The sequence below is a fragment of the Bos indicus genome, chromosome 28 (assembly GCF_029378745.1).
Source record: "Bos indicus isolate NIAB-ARS_2022 breed Sahiwal x Tharparkar chromosome 28, NIAB-ARS_B.indTharparkar_mat_pri_1.0, whole genome shotgun sequence".
In the NCBI taxonomy this organism is placed as follows: Eukaryota; Metazoa; Chordata; class Mammalia; order Artiodactyla; family Bovidae; genus Bos; species Bos indicus.
Window position 1 is genome coordinate 13,925,525 of NC_091787.1, and position 18,378 is coordinate 13,943,902.

The following is an 18,378-nucleotide window of genomic DNA, read 5'->3' on the forward strand; positions in this document are numbered from 1 at the left end:
CTCTTCGAAGGGCCTTCTCAAATGCAAATCTAACAATATCTCTCCCCTGCTTTAAGTCCTCCCTCCCAAGGTCCACTGCCGGCTTTCTGGCCTCACTCCCTGCGGTCCGCCTCCACGGCTCTTCCCCCTCCTCCTTGGCCTCCTGAGCTCATCCGATGCTCTGTCTCTTCACCTCAGCTATCCCTCACAGCCTCTAAGGACCCAAGTCCGGAAGACTACGGCCATCTCGCGGCAGAAACGGATAAACGGGTGAACAAAGGCCCCAGAAACAACCAGAACCCCGACCGTTACAGGCTGACGCAGCGGTGAAAGGAAAACTGCGCATGCGTAATAGGACGGCTGCTTGACAGCCACTCGCGAGAACCCACGTAGGGCCAATCCGCACCGGGATGAGCGGGACTGCTTCCACGCCAGAAAAGCCCCGCCCACACGGCCTGGGCCCGCGCCTGCGCCTCACAAGCGGCTTGCCCAAGGCCCCGCCTCAACTCCCTTTCCTTGGTGCCGATTGGCTGGAAGTCATCATAGTCCCGCTCCGCTTGGCTCTTTTCTCGGCCCCCTGCACGAGGTGTAGTGGGTACGGATGGCTTCTTGGAAGGACATCCTAAAAGTCAATGACGTCTTTTTGGCCGAAGTTGCCCGAAGAGAGCCAGGCAGTCACTGACTGTCGCAGAGACCTCCATATCCCCATTCTTGAGACACTCCCCCACATCGTTTCAGTATCCCCTCGTCTGGAAGGCTCTTAGATCGCGCAACGTGACGGGCCCATCCTGCCGCCTCCCAAATGCGCAGGAGTCAGCCTAGACCTAGATCCAGGGAAAAGCCCTCAAACTGCCGCTTCCCTTCAAATGGCTTTCCCTGCACTCATTCACCTCCTTGTCTTACACCCATTCGCCTCCTGCTCTCGCACTGGTAGGCAGGCGAGCGAAGTCAGGCTTCCTCCCTCCACACGGTCCTCAAAGTGAGACCCAGGTCTGTGGGCAAGGAGCCCAGCATCCTGAGCACACAGAAAGGGACCTGCGGAACATATCAGCCAATGAAGTTAAATACATACCCAGATGCTAAAGAGACGGGAATAAGAACAGGGGTCTCCTGAGGGAGACAGCACAGAAGGGGTCCAGGTGGGAGTACAGTATTTCTGACAACCAGGAGAAGCCTCAGAGATTTCCTTTGTCCTTGTTCTGTCATGAATGAGGTTTTTTCTCTCCTCTACCAGATTCATCAAAATAGACAATCTCAGCTTTCTACTGACGCCTGTGACATTCAGTCTATCTTCGAAGGCAGGAAAAAAACACTTCCACTCTGCGCCAGGCATTAATACTAGCCACTTCCCTTTTATCTCTGGCCAACCTTAGCTAATTCCTGTTTTAGTATCTTTCTTCAGAAAAATTAATGACTTTGAGGATGCATCTATGTTCTCCACAGAGTAACTAACTGGTAATGCTTTGGGAAGGGGAAAAGTATAAGTTGGGAGTATGAAGAGCTTTGGCAGTGATTGACATGAGTAGAAGAGAGAGTCCTGGTGTGAGTGCTGATTTTCAGGTGGCCACTCTTGGCAACAGACTTCCCTTGTTTCACACAAGGTCCTTTGTATCATTTGCAGCACTGAAGTCCTGAAGGGGAAGGGAGAGTTCAGAGCTGGATCTTGCTACATTCTCTCTTTTGACTTCTGATACCTCTAGGCTCTCATCTGCATCCATCTGACTGAGGCTGGCTCTCCATCACCCACTCCTCTGAACCTTTCATCATCAGAGATTTGATTTCCCTGTAGGTGTCAGTTCCTCTCACCAAGCTCCCCATCTGGTAGATAAGAAATCAGGCCCAAATGGATGATTCCAGAAATTCTGATAAGGAATGCATGCCCAAGAAGCTGGGCAAGTGGCCAGATCTCCTTGAAAATGACTTCCTGACTTCCAGCTGACTTCCAGCCCCTCAGGAATCACATCTTGAGAGAGCAACTGTTCATCCTAAATACTACAAACAAATGAGGCACCTTTTTTTTTTTTTTTTTTGCATGAGGTTTGGTAGATCTTTTCCAAATTTCTCCCAAACCTCATAAAAAAAAAAAAAAAAAAAAAGTGTCTCATTTGTTTGGACCTGGCCACAGGACTGGAAAAGGTCAGTTTTCATTCCAATCCCAAAGAAAGGCAATGCAAAAGAATGCTCAAACTACCGCACAATTGCACTCATCTCACACGCTAGTAAAGTAATGCTCAAAATTCTCCAAGCCAGGCTTCAGCAATATGTGAACCGTGAACTTCCAGATGTTCAAGCTGGTTTTAGAAAAGGCAGAGGAACCAGAGATCAAATTGCCAACATCCGCTGGATCATGGAAAAAGCAAGAGAGTTCCAGAAAAACATCTATTTCTGCTTTATTGACTATGCCAAAGCCTTTGACTGTGTGGATCACAATAAACTGTAGAAAATTCTTCAAGAGATGGGAATACCAGACCACCTGACCTGCCTCTTGAGAAACCTATATGCAGGTCAGGAAGCAGCAGTTAGAACTGGACATGAAACAACAGACTGGTTCCAAATAGGAAAAGGAGTACATCAAGCCTGTATATTGTCACCCTGCTTATTTAACTTATATGCAGAGTACATCATGAGAAACGCTGGACTGGAAGAAGCACAAGCTGGAGTCAAGATTTCCGGGAGAAATAGCAATAACCTCAGATATACAGATGACACCACCCTTATGGCAGAAAGTGAAGAGGAACTAAAAAGCTTCTTGATGAAAGTGAAAGAGGAGAGTGAAAAAGTTGGCTTAAAGCTCAACATTCAGAAAACGAAGATAATGGCATCTGGTCCCATCACTTCATGGGAAATAGATGGGGAAACAGTGTCAGACTTTATTTTTGGGGGCTCCAAAATCACTGCAGATGGTGATTGCAGCCATGAAATTAAAAGATGTTTACTCCTTGGAAAGAAAGTTATGACCAACCTAGATAGCATATTCAAAAGCAGAGACATTACTTTGCCAACAAAGGTCCGTCTAGTCAAGGCTATGGTTTTTCCAGTGGTCATGTATGGATGTGAGAGTTGGACTGTGAAGAAGGCTGAGCACCGAAGAATTGATGCTTTTGAACTGTGGTGTTGGAGAAGACTCTTGAGAGTCCATTGGACTGCAAGGAGATCCAACCAGTCCACTCTGAAGGAGATCAGCCCTGGGTGTTCTTTGGAAGGAGTGATGCTAAAGCTGAAACTCCAGTACTTTGGCCACCTCATGCGAACAGTTGACTCATTGGAAAAGACTCTGATGCTGGGAGGGATTGGGGGCAGGAGGAGAAGGGGACGACAGAGGATGAGATGGCTGGATGGCATCACTGACTCGATGGACATGAGTCTGAGTGAACTCCGGGAGTTGGTGACGGACAGGTAGGCCTGGCGTGCTGCAATTCATGGGGTTACAAAGAATCGGACATGACTGAGTGACTGAACTGAACTGAACTGAACTGGGAGATCTTAGTTCCCCAACCAGGGATCGAACCTGGGCCCCTTACATTGGGAGCTTGGAATCTTAGCCAGTGGACCACCAGGGACAATTCTTAATATACAAAGCTTGTAAAGTTTTCTACATGCACCTTCGTGATCACTTATAAGCACTGAGTTTAATATATCTAAGAAGCTAAATTCATTAGCTTGGGAACTGATTTATGCTGCTTCCAGTGTGGAAAGCATTGTTGCCCACCACTGAGTGTGTGGCCAGCCTTTGGGGCCTCTCGGAGGGGACAGAAGCAACACTCAGTCTTAATGCACCTACACTGAACTCTGGCAAAAGCGGGAGATGAGGTGGTAACTCACTGTGTGCTCACAGAAGTTACACACAGGTAGCTGGGCTCCCTCTCCCTGGTTCTGTCCTGGGCTCAACCTGTCCTCTACCTTCAACCAGTGGCAGTAACACCTGACACAGGTGAAGTTTTCCTTCTACCTGTTAAAGGTGATAGGGATGGGAATGGAGGATCCTTCAAGTGGGCAGCAGCTTCAGGATGGAGTAAAAGTGCTAGAACCTTCTGGAGAAGTGGATCTGAGGCCTTTCTCATACTTCCTGGAGATCTTTCCAAGCACTTGGGACTTAAACAGTCCTCTTCCTACAAATGCTTGCTTTCTTGCTGTTTATTTCTCACATGTGGAGTGGGAAAACTTGAGCTGAGTTTCCACTCTGCTACCATGGCATGCAATGTGACCTTGAGCAAGACTTTTATCTTCTCTGGACCACAGTTTCTCTCATGCTGCAGGGCTCACTGTGTGTATACAAGGGCCATTCCCAGCTACACAAATAGCTCCTGTGAACTGAGCAGCATAATCAGATGTCATCATCACAGCACATACTCAGAGTCAGCTCGGTCATAGTTCCCACTTCATGGATGAGCAAACAGGCTGGAAGAGGTAAGTTGTTCAAGTGCATATAGCAAGTAACTAACAGAGCCTGGGGTTGACTTCAAGGCATGCACTATTAATGATTTTTCTGAATCTTGAGTTTCACAGACTCTCCTTACATGGGGCCTGGGAGGCATTCATTCCACAAATTGAGGACCAGCCATGGGTCAGCCCCTTGCCCCTGCAACATCTCCACCCCAAACCTCAGGTAAGTCCTGTTGTTTCTGCAGTTTAGAGGAGAGGGAACTGAGGCTTGGAATGAAGGAGCTGATTGAGATCACTCAGTGAGCTACTGGCAAGCTGGGGCCAGCTCTTTCTGGCCCCAGAGGCCCTAATTTAAACTCTGTACAAACTGAATCAAGAATAGGAAGCACCATGGAAGGTTTTCATGAGGAGGTGCCACATGTTTGCACTAGGAAGATCCTCTCGGAATCCTTCCCATCCCTGTCTTTCAGGGCTCTCTCCTGCCCTCTGACCCTTAGCACTGTGATCCACTGATGGCTTCCTGTCCTCAATGACTCAACAATTCAATCAAAATCTATCAGTATCCATGACTGGGCATTGGGAGGGAATAGGGAGGCAACAGTCCTGTTTCAGTTGGTCACCATGCATTGGAGAAGAGGGTGAAGAGAGAGGAATTAGGGAGGGGGGACAGGATAATAGATAGGCCTGGAGTCATCCAAGGTCAAGAGCACAGGTAGAAGGCACGTGGGGGGTGAGGGACAGGAAGAGAATTTGGCCAGGCATAGGGTCCACAGAGGGAGGTGGCCCATTCCTCATATTGGGGCTGGTGGTCCTCCTCCTGCCCCCTACCTGGCCCCACCACCCTATCTTACACCCCTGCCCCCAGGCAGTAGGCAGGAACTGAGGACCTGGGGGGTGGTTCTGATTCCAGCTTCTGCCTGCCTCCACCCACAGCTAAGTGGTTCTCAGGGCTGGTCAGAGGGTGGGCCATCTTAAGGGGTGCCCATCAGCCCCATTTCTTCACCTCGATGAAACCAGTCCAAGGAAAAGCAATGAGACCACTGAGCAAATGGAGCCTCAAGGCCAGACCCTGACTCTCGTTGACACCATGTTTCTGGGACACTCCCCTACAGAAGTCCTGGAACCCCTACTTTTGGTATAAGTACCCAGAAACATCCTGGTTCCCTCCAGCACCTTTCTGGACCTCTCTTTTAGGGTCCAGGTGAACTAAAGAAGCAGAAAGCCCACCTTCTCCTCATGAGAAGGGTCTGGGGCCCAGCCCGCTCCCCACCATTGCCTTAGACTCTGAGCGGGCCTAGGTCTCTCACTCCACTGTCCGCCGGGTGTGGCAGTCTCCTTTAAGAGCACACTGGGGAGAGGGAGCTGCAGGAATCCTTCCAGATTCTCAAGGAATCTGACCAGTTCCTTCTGCCTGATAGTATTGTTGCCCTGGGCAGGCGGGGCCGCGGGCTTAAAAAACCGGAACCCACCTGGGCTGGACGCAGCCCTAGAAGCCTCCTCAAACCAGCTCTCTGCACCCAGCCGGCTCTCGGGTGAGCTCAGGAGAAGCCTCTCAGGTGAGCAGGTTTCTGCTAGGACTTCAGGACTCCTAGGCAGAGGGGTAGAGGTGGAGCGGTGGTCTGGGGTACCAGTCTGAGGAAGGGTATGGTACCTGCCTAAGTATTCCCAGTAACAGATGTGTTTGGGGGTTTGGAGGACTGGAAGCTGCCTGCCCTGTGAGCACCATCATGCGGAAGGTGGACTGGGGGCTGGAGGAAACAGGAAGCAGTCTTTGGCTAAAGAATAATGGGGAGTTGCGCCCCTCATGATCCAGGAGTTCCAGGGTGATAGAAGGGGCAGGGAGAAACAGAGGCCAATGGAGGGCCCGGTTTACAAATTGCTCAAAGCCAAAAGACCCCCATGTTCTGAAGGAGCAGCTTAATAGTTCTGACTTCCTACTGCAAAAGGATCCATGTACTTGTGTATTTACTTACTGTAACATGTTTCAGTACTTATTATGTGCTTGGCACTATTCTTAGGCTCAACATATAGTAACTCATTCAATTCAAACACAACCTTAGGAGGCTGTTCTTATTATCCTCATTTTTATGGGGCACTGAAGCACAGACAGGTTAAGTAACCTAGCTGACTCACACAGCTATTAAGTGCTGAGAGAGGAATTCTCCGGCTAGCTGGGCCCAACATGTAATAACTGGGGTTGCAATTTGGAACACTGACAATCCCTATGCCTGCCTGAGGCTAATAATAGGCAGAAAGCTGGGAGCGTCTTATCTCAAGGACACAGCCACCCTAGGGACTAATAAATGAAGACAGAAATAGTTCCCACCCTAAGGAGAAAGAATGGGCCATGTCCCAGCCACCAGGCACTTTTCTGCTAACAGCAGTCTGTACTCTGAGAGTGGAATTCGAGGCTACCTGGAGCATGGTCCTTGGCCGGGGCTGGAGTGGGAGGCATTTGCCTGCACCCAGCATCTGCCCCCAACTCTTCCACTTACCCTGTCCCACTGCTCACTCAGAGGAGTTCTGGGCTTGCCCTGTGTGTGCGCACTCAGTCGTGTCTGACTCTTTGCGACCACATGGACTGTAGCTTCCCAGGTTCCTCAGTCCATGGGATTTCCCAGGCAAGAATACTGGAGTGGATTGCCATTTCCTTCTCCAGGAGATCTTCCCAACCAAGGGATCAAATCCACATCTTCTGCATTGGCAGGAGGGTTCTTTACCACTGCACTCCCTGGGAAGTCTGGGCATGCCCTAGCTGGAGGCTGTCTTGGACTTCAGCCTGGTAGTGCCCCAGGCCCAGATCTTTGAAAACAATACCTCAAGTCCTTTGAGCTGGGGGTCAGGAAGGCAGGCACCAAAGCCTGATTTAGAGCAGTAGCCCTCCTCCTGAAGGTGTGTCAGGCATCTGATTACCAGATTTTAACAGAACCTCATATGGCGCTTACTATTGGGTTGGCCAGAAAGTTTGTTCGAGTTTTTCCATCAGCTGATACAGAAAAACCTGAACAAATTTCTTGGGCAACCCAATATGTGCAGGCATCGCTGTAAGTATTAGAGGTACTACTATTATTAACTCTAGAAAGGACACAGAAATTAGTAACTTTCTCATGTCTACCCCACAAGCAGCCCTGAGATTTGTGCCACTGGCCTCTGTGGGTGTGGAGCTGGTCGGGACTGTCTGACCCCAGCCTGCCCTCTTCTCCTGCAGACCAGTCCTGCGTGCCGCTGTGTCATGGAGGGAGTGACCCGGGCCCTTCTCCTCCTGTTGGCCGGTGAGTCCTCCCAGAGGTGACCCTGCTGCCACTCACTCACCTACCAAGGCTGTGAAAACCAGGACAGCATCTCATAAAGAGCGCCTGATGTTAAATAAATGGGTTTTCATTTAGACTGCTAACTTAAAGATAAACATAAAGGAAGTGTTGAGTTGGCCAAAAGGTTTGTTTGGATTTTCCGTAGATCTTATAACCCGAACGAACTTTTTGGCCAACCTGATTACAGTGAGGTAGATGTTCCCAACATTATCCTGAATCATGGAATTTTGGGAAACTGTAATCACCTGTTAGCAAGAAGAGACCAGTGTTCCCAGCTTCTTTAGGAGGCAGACCATTAGCCAGGATCTGGGTAGGAAGCTTTTCAGGAGAGGGTAAAGATACCAACACACCATCCCATTTTGAATATAAGAAAGAATAACAAGAAGCCTGAGAAATAGCAGGACGGGCTGGAATGGGGGAGCGGGGCACAAAGGCCAGAAAATAGGAGACAAAATCCTAGGTCTGTTTGGGTTGAAAAGGTATGAGGAGGGGAACCAGTGACCTCAGGGTCCCCCTCCACCCCCCACTCTGGTGCCCCAAGCAGGGCTGGTTGATCTTTTGCCTCTGGGCTGATGTCCTGCCTGCTGATTCATTTTGAGACCAGTATCATGAATTAACACACAGTCCCTCTGCTTCTCTCACCCAGGACTGCCTGTCTTGGAAGCCAATGACGTGATTGGTGAGTGAGGCCCTAAACTGCTCTGCTGGCCCTGCCCCCAAGTTTTCTCTCTAAGACCCCACATCTTGCCTCCTGGTTCCGGCTGTTAATTTTTTTTTCCTTTCCTGCAGATAAAGACAGTCCCTTCTACTATGGTAAGAGCTGATGTCCCTTGCCCCTGACCCCTACCCTTGCCTATGCTAGACCCCTTTGCTAGAGTTGGTAAGGGGTGATGTGGAGCCCAGTGTAGACAGACGGGGGCTTGAGGGAGTGGGCAAGGAGGGGCAGAATGAGGATGAGACTGGGAATTAAAGAATCAGCATGGTGGATCAAAAGAACGACAGGCCAACATGTAACGTCGTCTTTGGGAGAACTTCCCACCAGCAAGGAGGTAAGGGGCCTGCAGAATGTTTAGGAAGACTCCTGGGAAAGTGGCTGGAGGCAGCTGGCTGATCTCCTTTCTTCCATTCACTCTCTCTTCTCTTGCCTTCCCCAGGACCAGCTCCTTGCTGCCCTACAACCCCTGCAAGGAGGTGTCCTCTCCTTCTGCCTGCCACTGTCCCCCACACACCCTCATCTTCCCTGGGTCTCAGCTCAAATGTCACCTTTCAGCAAAGCCTTCCTTGATCATTCTTCAAAGCCTCTTCTTTTTCTGTGCATTTCTGCTTGATTTTTCTTCCTAGTACTTGTTCCCACCAGATATAACATGATGTATTTATGAGTTTGTCCTGCTTGTTGCCTGGAATGTAAGTGCGTCTGTATAAGCAGGTGCGCATAACTATCTGTTGAATGAGTGGGGTGGAGCCAGGCTGATGCTAGCCCACTCTCCATTCCTTTAGACTGGGAAGGCCTGCAGCTGGGCGGGATGATCTGTGCGGGCCTCATGTGCATCGCTGGACTCTTGTTTGCCCTGAGTGAGCAGTGGGACTAGCAGGGTCGGGTGGAGGCGGGGAGCGGATGGGAGGAGGGTGGCCCAGGCTTTCCGGGCTCTTTGCACTGGCTGTGTCTTCCTTCACAGGTGGCAAATGCAAATGCAAGAACAAGCAGAAGCACGGGTGAGACTCCTATTGTGTGTCCTTTGAGCTGAGCAGAGCAATTTGGGCATAATGTCCTACAATTTGGAAAAGGAGGACAGAGTCCTGGCTGTCCCTGGGTTTGCAGTAGAATTTGTTATTCACAGATAATCAACCCTGAGGGGGCCTCTGTCAGAGAAACCTCTGACCCTTTGTACTGTTTAAATTGGTACCAGGAATCTTGGTGGGGGAAAAGGACAGAAAGTTCGAGGATGCTAATCTGGTATGTTCCTTTCGCAGCTCCTTACCTGAGAAAGCTGTACCACTCCTCACTCCAGGTGAGATGGACTTGAGAGCCTTCCTGGCACTCAGGCAGTAGAGCCGTATAATTTGAGGATTAATACATGTTGTGCTGTGTGTTAAGGCAGGACTGTCCTGAACCAGTCAGCCTTGGGGATGCCTGAGGCTGAGGATGTGTATATGGAGTTTGTGAGGACCTGACCCCACATTCTCTCCACAGGCTCTGCCAGTACCTGCTGAGCACAGGATTGGTTTCATGACCCTCCCTGCACTGGCTCCCATGCTGTCCCCTTCCCCTTGGGGGCCTTACCCCTCAGGATGGCTTTTCTCTCTGTTGGTGGGCCCTGAGGCTCTCTTCTGATCAAAAGGCTGTCCAGAGATTATTTCTAAATTAAATTTATCTCCCCCTCTGATGGACTTATGACCTTCTGTGGGTCTGGTTGGGGATGGGTAGTTTGGGACGAGACGATAAAGTCTTGCTCAGGAAAGTCCAGGCTCCTCAGCCGGGGTGGGGCGGGGGATGTCCCATGGATGGCTGATGCACCTTGTGGCCGCATGTTTGTCCTGAAGCCCATTCCCAGCACCCCCCTCCCTTTGAGGGCCTCCTGATAATTGATAATTGATCTCCTGCCTCATCCATGCACCACACAAGACACCTCAACATTATATCAAAGAACATTACAATTTCCACACCTTTCCTGAAGACCTTGAAGTCCCTGTGACCCAGATCCCCATGACTTCCTGTAACCCAGAATGATCCTCAGTGGTTTGCCCTCTGCTAAGACCCCAGCTCACCCAGTGAGTGTTCACACAATCCAGGAAATGCAGTTCTTCCTTCACAGACTCAGCCCAGTAAAACTATTGTAACCCTTAGAGCAATCCATGGACCCTTCCTCTTACTCCGGGTAATGTCCTGTGAGACCCTACTATGAGCAACATCCCAAGCAGCCCTGCAGAGTGCATTTCAGAACCCAAAACCATACATGCCACTCTGGGTCTCAGGATGTCCTAAGTCCATTCCTGGAATACCTCATTGAGAGGCCCCAGCATGCATGGCATAGGTCTGTGGAAATGGCTCTTCCACTTGGCAGCCTGTTCGTCTGGAGCCTCACCCCTCTTGCCGACCTCCATACCCTAAGGTGGAAGGAGCTGAGGCCTACCCTGCCCAGCCCCTGCTCCTGGCAGAGACCCTGGGGTGGAGACAGGTCAGGGCAGCAGTGGTCTGCCCTGTCCCTGCCAGGCAGTGGCTCACAACCTGGGTCTGAATCTGGGCTGACGGGGCAGCCACCTGCCTTAATGTTGCTTCAAGCCACCTCTACTGGCAGCGTGGAGCATATGCTATTGTGTCTGAAGTGGACTGTAGCCCGCCAGGCTCCTCTGTCCAAGGGATTTTTCGGGCAAGAATATCTGGAGTGGGTTACCATTTCCTCCTCCTGGGGATCTTGCCAACCCAGTGATCCAACCCAAGTCTCTTGTGGCTTTTGCTTTGGCAGGCACTGAACCACCTGGGAAGCCCCACCTCTACTGGTGTCCTGCTCCAAACCTTCCATCCATTTCCAGGGTGTTGGTACCAGATCCTCTGGAAAGTATACTGTGTCCAAGACCTGTGGGCTGGGGTTAGGAGGCCAGCACAAGAGATTCTAGAGGCTGAGGAGCCTGCCTTCTGGTCTTCAGTCCTCCCAGGTCGTGAGGTCTAAAAATGAGGGTCATAGATCTGTTTAGGGCCCTTGATCAGGATATATAAGCAGGGTGAGAGGATGGTTCGAAGGCTGGCCCAGAGCTACAGCCATTACTCCAAGAACCTGAGTGGAACTCGGAATACCTGGCTGAAATTGGAGCCATTCACTGTCCAAGGTGAGTAGGGGAGCCCTAGCAGGGTGCTATGGGCGTGGACGGCTATGCCATTAGGAGTCGGATAGATATCATGAAAAAAGTAAAATGAGTGTGCTGCAGCGGCGCGAGTGCCTGGTTAGCGATGGGTGATATGGTCAAGTCATGAAGTGACATAATATCTGAGATGAATCCTCAAAGGTCAAAGTGGAGAGGGGCCAGTCGCGCAAACATCTTTCCTGGTAGAAGGAACTTTGGCCTTTTGCTTTTTTGAGGGCCAGAGGAAAGTCACCGTGACTGGTACATAGGCGAGAACCCCCGCCAAATCCTGAGTAGGAATTATAAGAGACCGGCAGCTGCGCAGGGAGCTGAGACCAGGAAGAAGGCAGGGAACAGGCGCGCCCAGGGGAGGGCGAAGCCCTGACGCAACACGAAGCATCATCTGCCCAAAGGCGGTTTCCGGCCCCGCCTTTCCGTCTTGGGGAGGGGGCTGCTCCCTGAACACGGGAGGCTGCTGATGTGAATAACTGCATTGGAGAGTAAAATTAGCTCCGCCTAAAAAAAAAAAAAAAAAAGCAAGTCTGTGGCCTCACACGGGGCTAGAGTGGCAGACGCGGACGCAGTATTGTCAGAACGCCCTCTTCTGGGTGACCGGCAACCGTTCTCTGAGAAAATTAGGTCTCTACCATCGCAAAGGGTGAGGTGTTCTTCTGTCTGAAATTCAGTCATTATGAAGGAAAGCCCATCGCTGCCAGGGGAACCTGAGTCACTCTGGCAAGAGATTCAACCTCGATTGCCACCGGGGCGCCCAGCTCCGGAAGAGGCGTTTCTGGACGCAGTGTTCCCTACCATCTTAACGTTTTGATTCCCCAGCTCCGATTCGCGGTGGAGACCAGTTACACAGTTTTAATCTGCTTTCACCCCGCCAAACAGCCTAATTTCACCTAAACAAACTCCAGTTTTTCTCACGCCCCATAATCCACTGAAAGGCACTATATCCCCATACACCCTTGCTGTGCAGCTCCCTCATGGCCTAGTCAGTGAACCTGGCTTTGACCAATTACAGGGTCCCACCTGGTGGTTTAGGTTGATTCTACCTGTCCAAGGCACAGGGTTCATGGAGAACATCTGGGAGCCTGGGTTGATAGTGGGTGGGAAAAGTCACTGACTGCGATGAGAAGGTTGGGGGAGAGGGCCATGCAGGACAGAGTTGATGTTAGCCTGGTGTGGCTGGCGCCTGGTGCTGATTCCCAAGAGAAGCTAGCTCTCCTTTTTCCCTCCCAGTAGGAAGGAGGGAGTAGCAAGTGGCGAAGGTCAGTCAGTCATAGGACGGGAGGAGTCTCTGCCCAGGCTTCACTGTGTGGAATTACTCGCTGTGCCTTAGAGACCTCTCCCTCAAGCCCCTTCCACACACCCCCCCCCCAACCCCCCCCACCGACCGAGGCAACAGGAGGTTGGGGATTGGGAGGAGGCTGGGTTTATGTCACCATTCCTGCCTTTTGTCATCTCCTAGATGAGGGCTGCCCAGGAAAGAACCAGAGAAAGCGAAGGGTCATTTCCACTTAACTGAACACTTGGGTCGTTATGGGCACCGTTATAAACACTTCCTAACAACCTATGTGATGGGGATTTCATATTACGCCCTCTGTTCTTAAGAGGACACCAAGGTTCTCACAGGTCATCTTACTCACTGAGCCGTTTCTGAAGGACTAGGTTACACTGCCTTTATGGTATTCACTATCTGAAAGAGAATCCAGGTTCTGTACCTGCCGGGGGACTATATATATTATACATATACACACACACTTTATTTAAACAATCTGATTTTCTGATTGCAAGCATTTTTCATGATTATCCAAAAAAGTGAATAGTACAGAGATACCTCAGAAGAGAAACCAATTTCTTACTCAGCACTCAGAAATAATAAAGGGTATGTTTTGATATATAATGACAGTATTCTCTAATTCTCTGGAGCTCCAGGTTGTTGCATGAACCAGTAGGTCATTACTTTGTATTGCTGAGTAGTCCCAGGCAGTCCTCTTAAAATAAGGGAGGGCCTACTAACTTAAAGAGAATTAATACGGTTTATTCTAAGACTAGTCATTTGAAAACATTGGTATTTCTGCTCCACAGAAGGTAGCAGTCTTTTACCCTCAATTTCTGTGTGTGTTAGTCCTTCAGTTGTGTCTGAATCTGCGACTCCATGGACTGTAGCCCAAAAGGCTCCTCTGCCCGTGGAATTTTCCAGGTAAGAATACTGGAGCGGGTTGCTATTCCGTTCTCTAGGGGATCTTCCCAATCCAGGGATTGAACCTGTGTCTCTTCCATTGCAGGAAGATTCTTTACCATCTGAGCTACATGTAAATACTATAAAGCTCAGGGTAAGAAGTGAGGGCTAACAGCTAACATGAGGGAGCATGATCCCGTTATCTTGGTTGGCCAATGGTTAGATCCTCTGCCAGATCCTATAAAGGGGTTTATCACTCAAGTCTCAACCCAGCCATCAAAGGAGTATTATCTTACAAAAAACCCCTTCAGCTGAAGCTGAAGCTCCAATACTTTGGCCACCTGATGCAAAGAACTGAGTCACTGGAAAAGACTCTGATGCTGGGAAAGATTGAAGGCAGGAGATGGGAATGACAGAGGATGAGATAGTTAGATGGCATCACCGATGCGACAGACATGAGTTTGAGGAAAATTTGGACACGGAGACAGGGAAGAACAAAGAGGCCAAGGAACACCAAGAACTGCCAGCAGTCGCCTAGGCTGGAAGAGGCAAGGATTCTTCCTCAGAGTGAGAAGGGCTTTGCCAACGCCTTAATTCCTACTTCTCACCACCAAAACTGTGAAAAAATTAATTTTTCTACATTATGTAAAAAAGTTACATGGCAACTTTACAACTCACAGTAACTGATGTTTAACAGCCAATTAGACTTAGCTAAAGAGAATGACTGGAAGATAGATAAAAGGAATAAAGACATATAAGGAAAGAGTATTAAATAAAATCCAATTTACCAGTGATTAAAAAATAAATACTAAACCTGAAGTAACTGCAAATTCTAATAGTATCCAACAACAACAAAAATCAATCTTTTAATAGAGAAATATTATTGAAAGCTTTCTCTGAAATTGGGAGTAAGATGCCCCCTGATCCCAACTTTGTTCATCACCATGTTTTCTAATGATAAAAAATGAACGTACCTAAGTAAGCAACAAGGCTAAGAAAAGAAAAAAAGTACCTAAGGATTAGAAAGAAATTATTCAAACTGCCATTATTTGTAAATGGCAGGACTTTGTACATAGAAAATTCAAAGAATCAGGACCTCTGTAATGATCCAGTGGCAAAGACTCTGCACTAACAATGCAAGGGCCTGGGCTGGATCCCTGGTCAGAGAACTAGATCCCACATGCTGCAACTAAGACCCTTCACAACCAAATAAAGAAAAGAAGAAAATCCAAAGAATCTACATTTAAATCAGCATAAGTGATTTTAGCAAGATCACAAAAGTCAACATTAAAAAAAAATATATATATGTATTTTTTTAATCCTGCTATTTCTAGTCCCAGGAACAAAACTTTCAGCAAAAGAAAAAGGCACCATTTAAAATATAAAATACCTAGAAATGTCTAACAAAATATGTCCAAGAATTTTTACACAGTCTAAAAACCATTAAAAAAGCCTCAGGATTAGATGCATATGCCAACACTCAGCAAGAGAGGGATCTTAGTGCAGGGTGAGCACAGTAGCTCCAGTAGTTTTTTGAATGGTAAACGGCTCCCTGCTACAGAGGAAGTGTTCATTCCCATCACGCAGGTGGCTGAGCAGTCACCATGTAGTGAGACATCAGAGATAGCACACAAAACCATCTAGAACAGTGATTCCTGGATGGTGAAGCCTGCTCTGTCCTTTGCAGCAGGGCAAAGGCTGTCCCTGCAGCCTGCTAGTCACCTGGTAGTTGGGTAGCAGCATTGTTTTCAAGTCAAGTAGGATTTCTTCAAAATCCAAAAGGTCCTGCCAAAAACTATGCTTCTTGGTGAGGCAGTGTCTTTACTTTTCCATTGGAGGAAATGTCCATTTTGCCCAAGGCCTGAAGTCAGCAAATACTTCCTATAAAGGCTCAGAGTAAAATGTGCTAGGCTTTGTGGGCCACATGGTCTGATGAAACTACTCATCTCTTGGCAGAGGTAACATAAGAGCAGCCTATACAAAATAAATGAATGCAGATGGCTGTGTACCAGTAAAACAACTATTTACAAAACAGGTCCAGATTTGGGTCATGGGCCCTAGTTTGCCAGTTGCTGCCCAGGACTATTATACTAGACCCTAAAAACGTCCTTGACACAGCAGAGCCCTGAACTCTTCCACTCGCTAGCACACAGGTGTCTTTCTAAGGCATCCCAAGTACTCACTGCTTCCTCCTTGCCAAGACCAATGAGCATATCATCAATACAGTGGATGTGGCAAGGTGATCAGTCTCCAGAGGGCAGGAGTTACCAGCCAGAAGACGACAGACAAGAATGTCCAGGTTACAAGGTCATTAGAAAAAAATCTTTTGCTTGATGCTAACTCAGAATGTATTCACTAGGGTCAGGGGCTTCCCAAGTTCCAGAGGCTTTACCTTTCCAGCAAACATCACATTAAGCACTGAGCTGCAACTGGGGCAACCGTGTGGTTAAGTTCCTGGTTGTTTGCTAATGTATGGTTCAGTTCTGTGTTTGCTTTCATCTGCCAGAATCCATCTGCTTTCTGGGGACCAGACATGCAAATAAAAAGGGCTAGGCTTAACCCCTTCAAGCCTTGGAGTATGGCTCTAACCCCACACGTTGCAGACATCACAGAATCTCTGTTCACTGTCTTGGATGGGGAGTGCTTTCTGAGAGGTTCCTCTTGGCCTTACCTACCACCAAGACTTACAAGGACCCAAGCGTGTTTCCAGGTGGGGGAAAACCTATTAGTTGCCAAAGATACCCCTTCCTACTCACTCATGGAGATAACCTGAGGTGTCTTCACCTGTTTAATCCAGTGACATGAACTTGGGCCTGTGAATCCATATCACCTGGCCTTCTTATGCTCCCACTATAAGAGAAGTTGGCATTTTGGATGCCTGGGATCAGTATTAACTCAGACTATCAATGCAACATCATGTTAAGAGATTTAATCTTTACTACACACACATTGTCGCAATGCTGCCAGGCCCTTCCCCCACTTCATTTGATGGTCTCTGGGCCTGAGACCTGGCTCTGTTCTGAAAATAGAAGACTCTGATTTTTCAATCTGCTTTTTGCTCACATAATCAAAGAGAAGCAAATGCTGGGAGCAAAAGCTGACAGACACCTCAGAACTGCACCTGCAGGACCCTGACACATAGGTGTTAGCCTCACCACAGATATAGCAGGGTCCAGGCTCCTTAACTGCCTTTCAGGCTTTGCTGCCCATTCATACAATTGCTTCCACTTTCTCTCCTCTTCTGGAATTGCATATCCATCCTTCTCAACACTCAGGATCTCTCCCTCCTATAGGTCAGTCTTATAAGTCAGTCAGAATTGAATTCTGTATTAAAAGGGCTCCAGAAGTGCTTACAACTTACACACTCAGTCCTAATACTTGTGTAGTTTCCTTCACGAGGTTGTGTAATAAAAATTTGAAGGCCAAGGCCCATTTGAAGTTTTCACAATTTTTGACAAAACTAGAAAACAAGTGCAGTATTTTGTACTGCAGGTCTATTAGGAATAGATTTTGAGACATAACTTGGGTCCCCTGCCATCAAACTGATTCATCAAAATGGAAACCATTTTCAGGGCAGGCTGGATTTGGCTTACCAGCATTTTACCTCATTCCTGGCGCAGACTTTGATACACAAATTTCCTTTGTATCAACCACACCTCAGGTGAGGTGACCAAGTCTAGGAAGAGGCAGGTAACCACTGCAGCTGCAGTGGGATTTAGTCATCCAGCACATTCCTGATTTCCTACCCCAGGTTCTTAGAGCCCACTCCATGTGCTGTGCTTATTAAGTCAGTTGTGTCTCTTTGTGACCCCATGGCCTGGAGCCCACCAGACTCCGTCCATGGGAATTCTTCAAGTGAGTTGCCATGCCCTCCTCTATGGGGCCTTCCCAACCCAGAGATCAAACCCAGGTCTTCCACATTGCAGGTGGATTCTTTACCATCTGAGCCACCAGGGAAGCCCACTCCTTCCGTATTTGAACTTTTAAATTTGCCAAGATCGACAGGGAATAAATATACTCCCTGAAACTTCACTGCTCTAATTAAATCTTAGCCTTTTCATTGCATCCTAGCTCTGGCATTCCTGGGTGATGCTGCCACTGTATCTTTGCCATCTGAGTCAGCAGACCACTGGTGGGAAGAATGACAGGGTGGGGCCATGAAGTCCAACACAGGAAAGACCCAAGACTCCCTCTCGTCGACCTACAGACTTATTAGATCTGGGCTACACTGATTGGACTCTAAAGTGGGAAAATGAACACCCACGAAGTGAAATTCTCTCATGTTAAAGTCTTGATAGTGTTTAATGTGATTGTAATGCTGTTCCCACTGCTAGATCAACAATTTTCTACCAACAATTTGGATGTAGGTCTCAAACTTCAGAATATGCATATCCTGCAATAACCAATAACTGTAACCTGAGTGTGTCCTATCAAAATAATAAATATGGGAGACTGTTCCAAACAGCACATCTTATATAAAACCATAAACTGTGGTTAATGACTCAATGTATGTAGCACCAAAAACTAAAGACCTCTAGCTATGAATAGGTGCCACCCTGGTATAAAGGAAACATCAGGATATTACAAATGGCTGATGAACAGAAAAAAAGTCACAGGAAAACTGGAACTCTATGTTTCTATTCTAGTTTCTAGTCACCATTTCCACTCGTGTGTTTA

General features: G+C 48.3%; 1 protein-coding gene across 4 annotated transcripts; it reads left to right on the plus strand.

The window, feature by feature from the left end:
* Positions 1 to 4,182: 4,182 nt before the first annotated feature.
* FXYD4 (FXYD domain containing ion transport regulator 4) lies at positions 4,183 to 18,359 on the plus strand. 4 transcript variants are annotated; one of them, XM_070781947.1, is made up of 10 exons: positions 4,183 to 4,386; positions 4,478 to 4,585; positions 7,489 to 7,634; positions 8,320 to 8,352; positions 8,463 to 8,486; positions 9,171 to 9,245; positions 9,350 to 9,386; positions 9,645 to 9,682; positions 13,648 to 13,722; positions 17,773 to 18,359. In XM_070781947.1, exons 1-9 carry the CDS (start codon positions 4,361 to 4,363, stop codon positions 13,686 to 13,688), a joined length of 528 nt encoding a protein of 175 aa, XP_070638048.1. In that variant the 5' UTR covers positions 4,183 to 4,360; the 3' UTR covers positions 13,689 to 13,722; positions 17,773 to 18,359. The 4 variants fall into 4 exon arrangements, with proteins under 4 accessions (XP_070638048.1, XP_070638051.1, XP_070638049.1 ...); XM_070781950.1 differs by having other exon boundaries at positions 4,201 to 4,386; positions 4,486 to 4,585; positions 7,571 to 7,634; positions 17,773 to 18,357; XM_070781948.1 differs by lacking the exons at positions 13,648 to 13,722; positions 17,773 to 18,359 and adding an exon at positions 9,865 to 10,057 and having other exon boundaries at positions 4,346 to 4,386.
* The last annotated feature ends 19 nt before the right edge of the window (positions 18,360 to 18,378 follow it).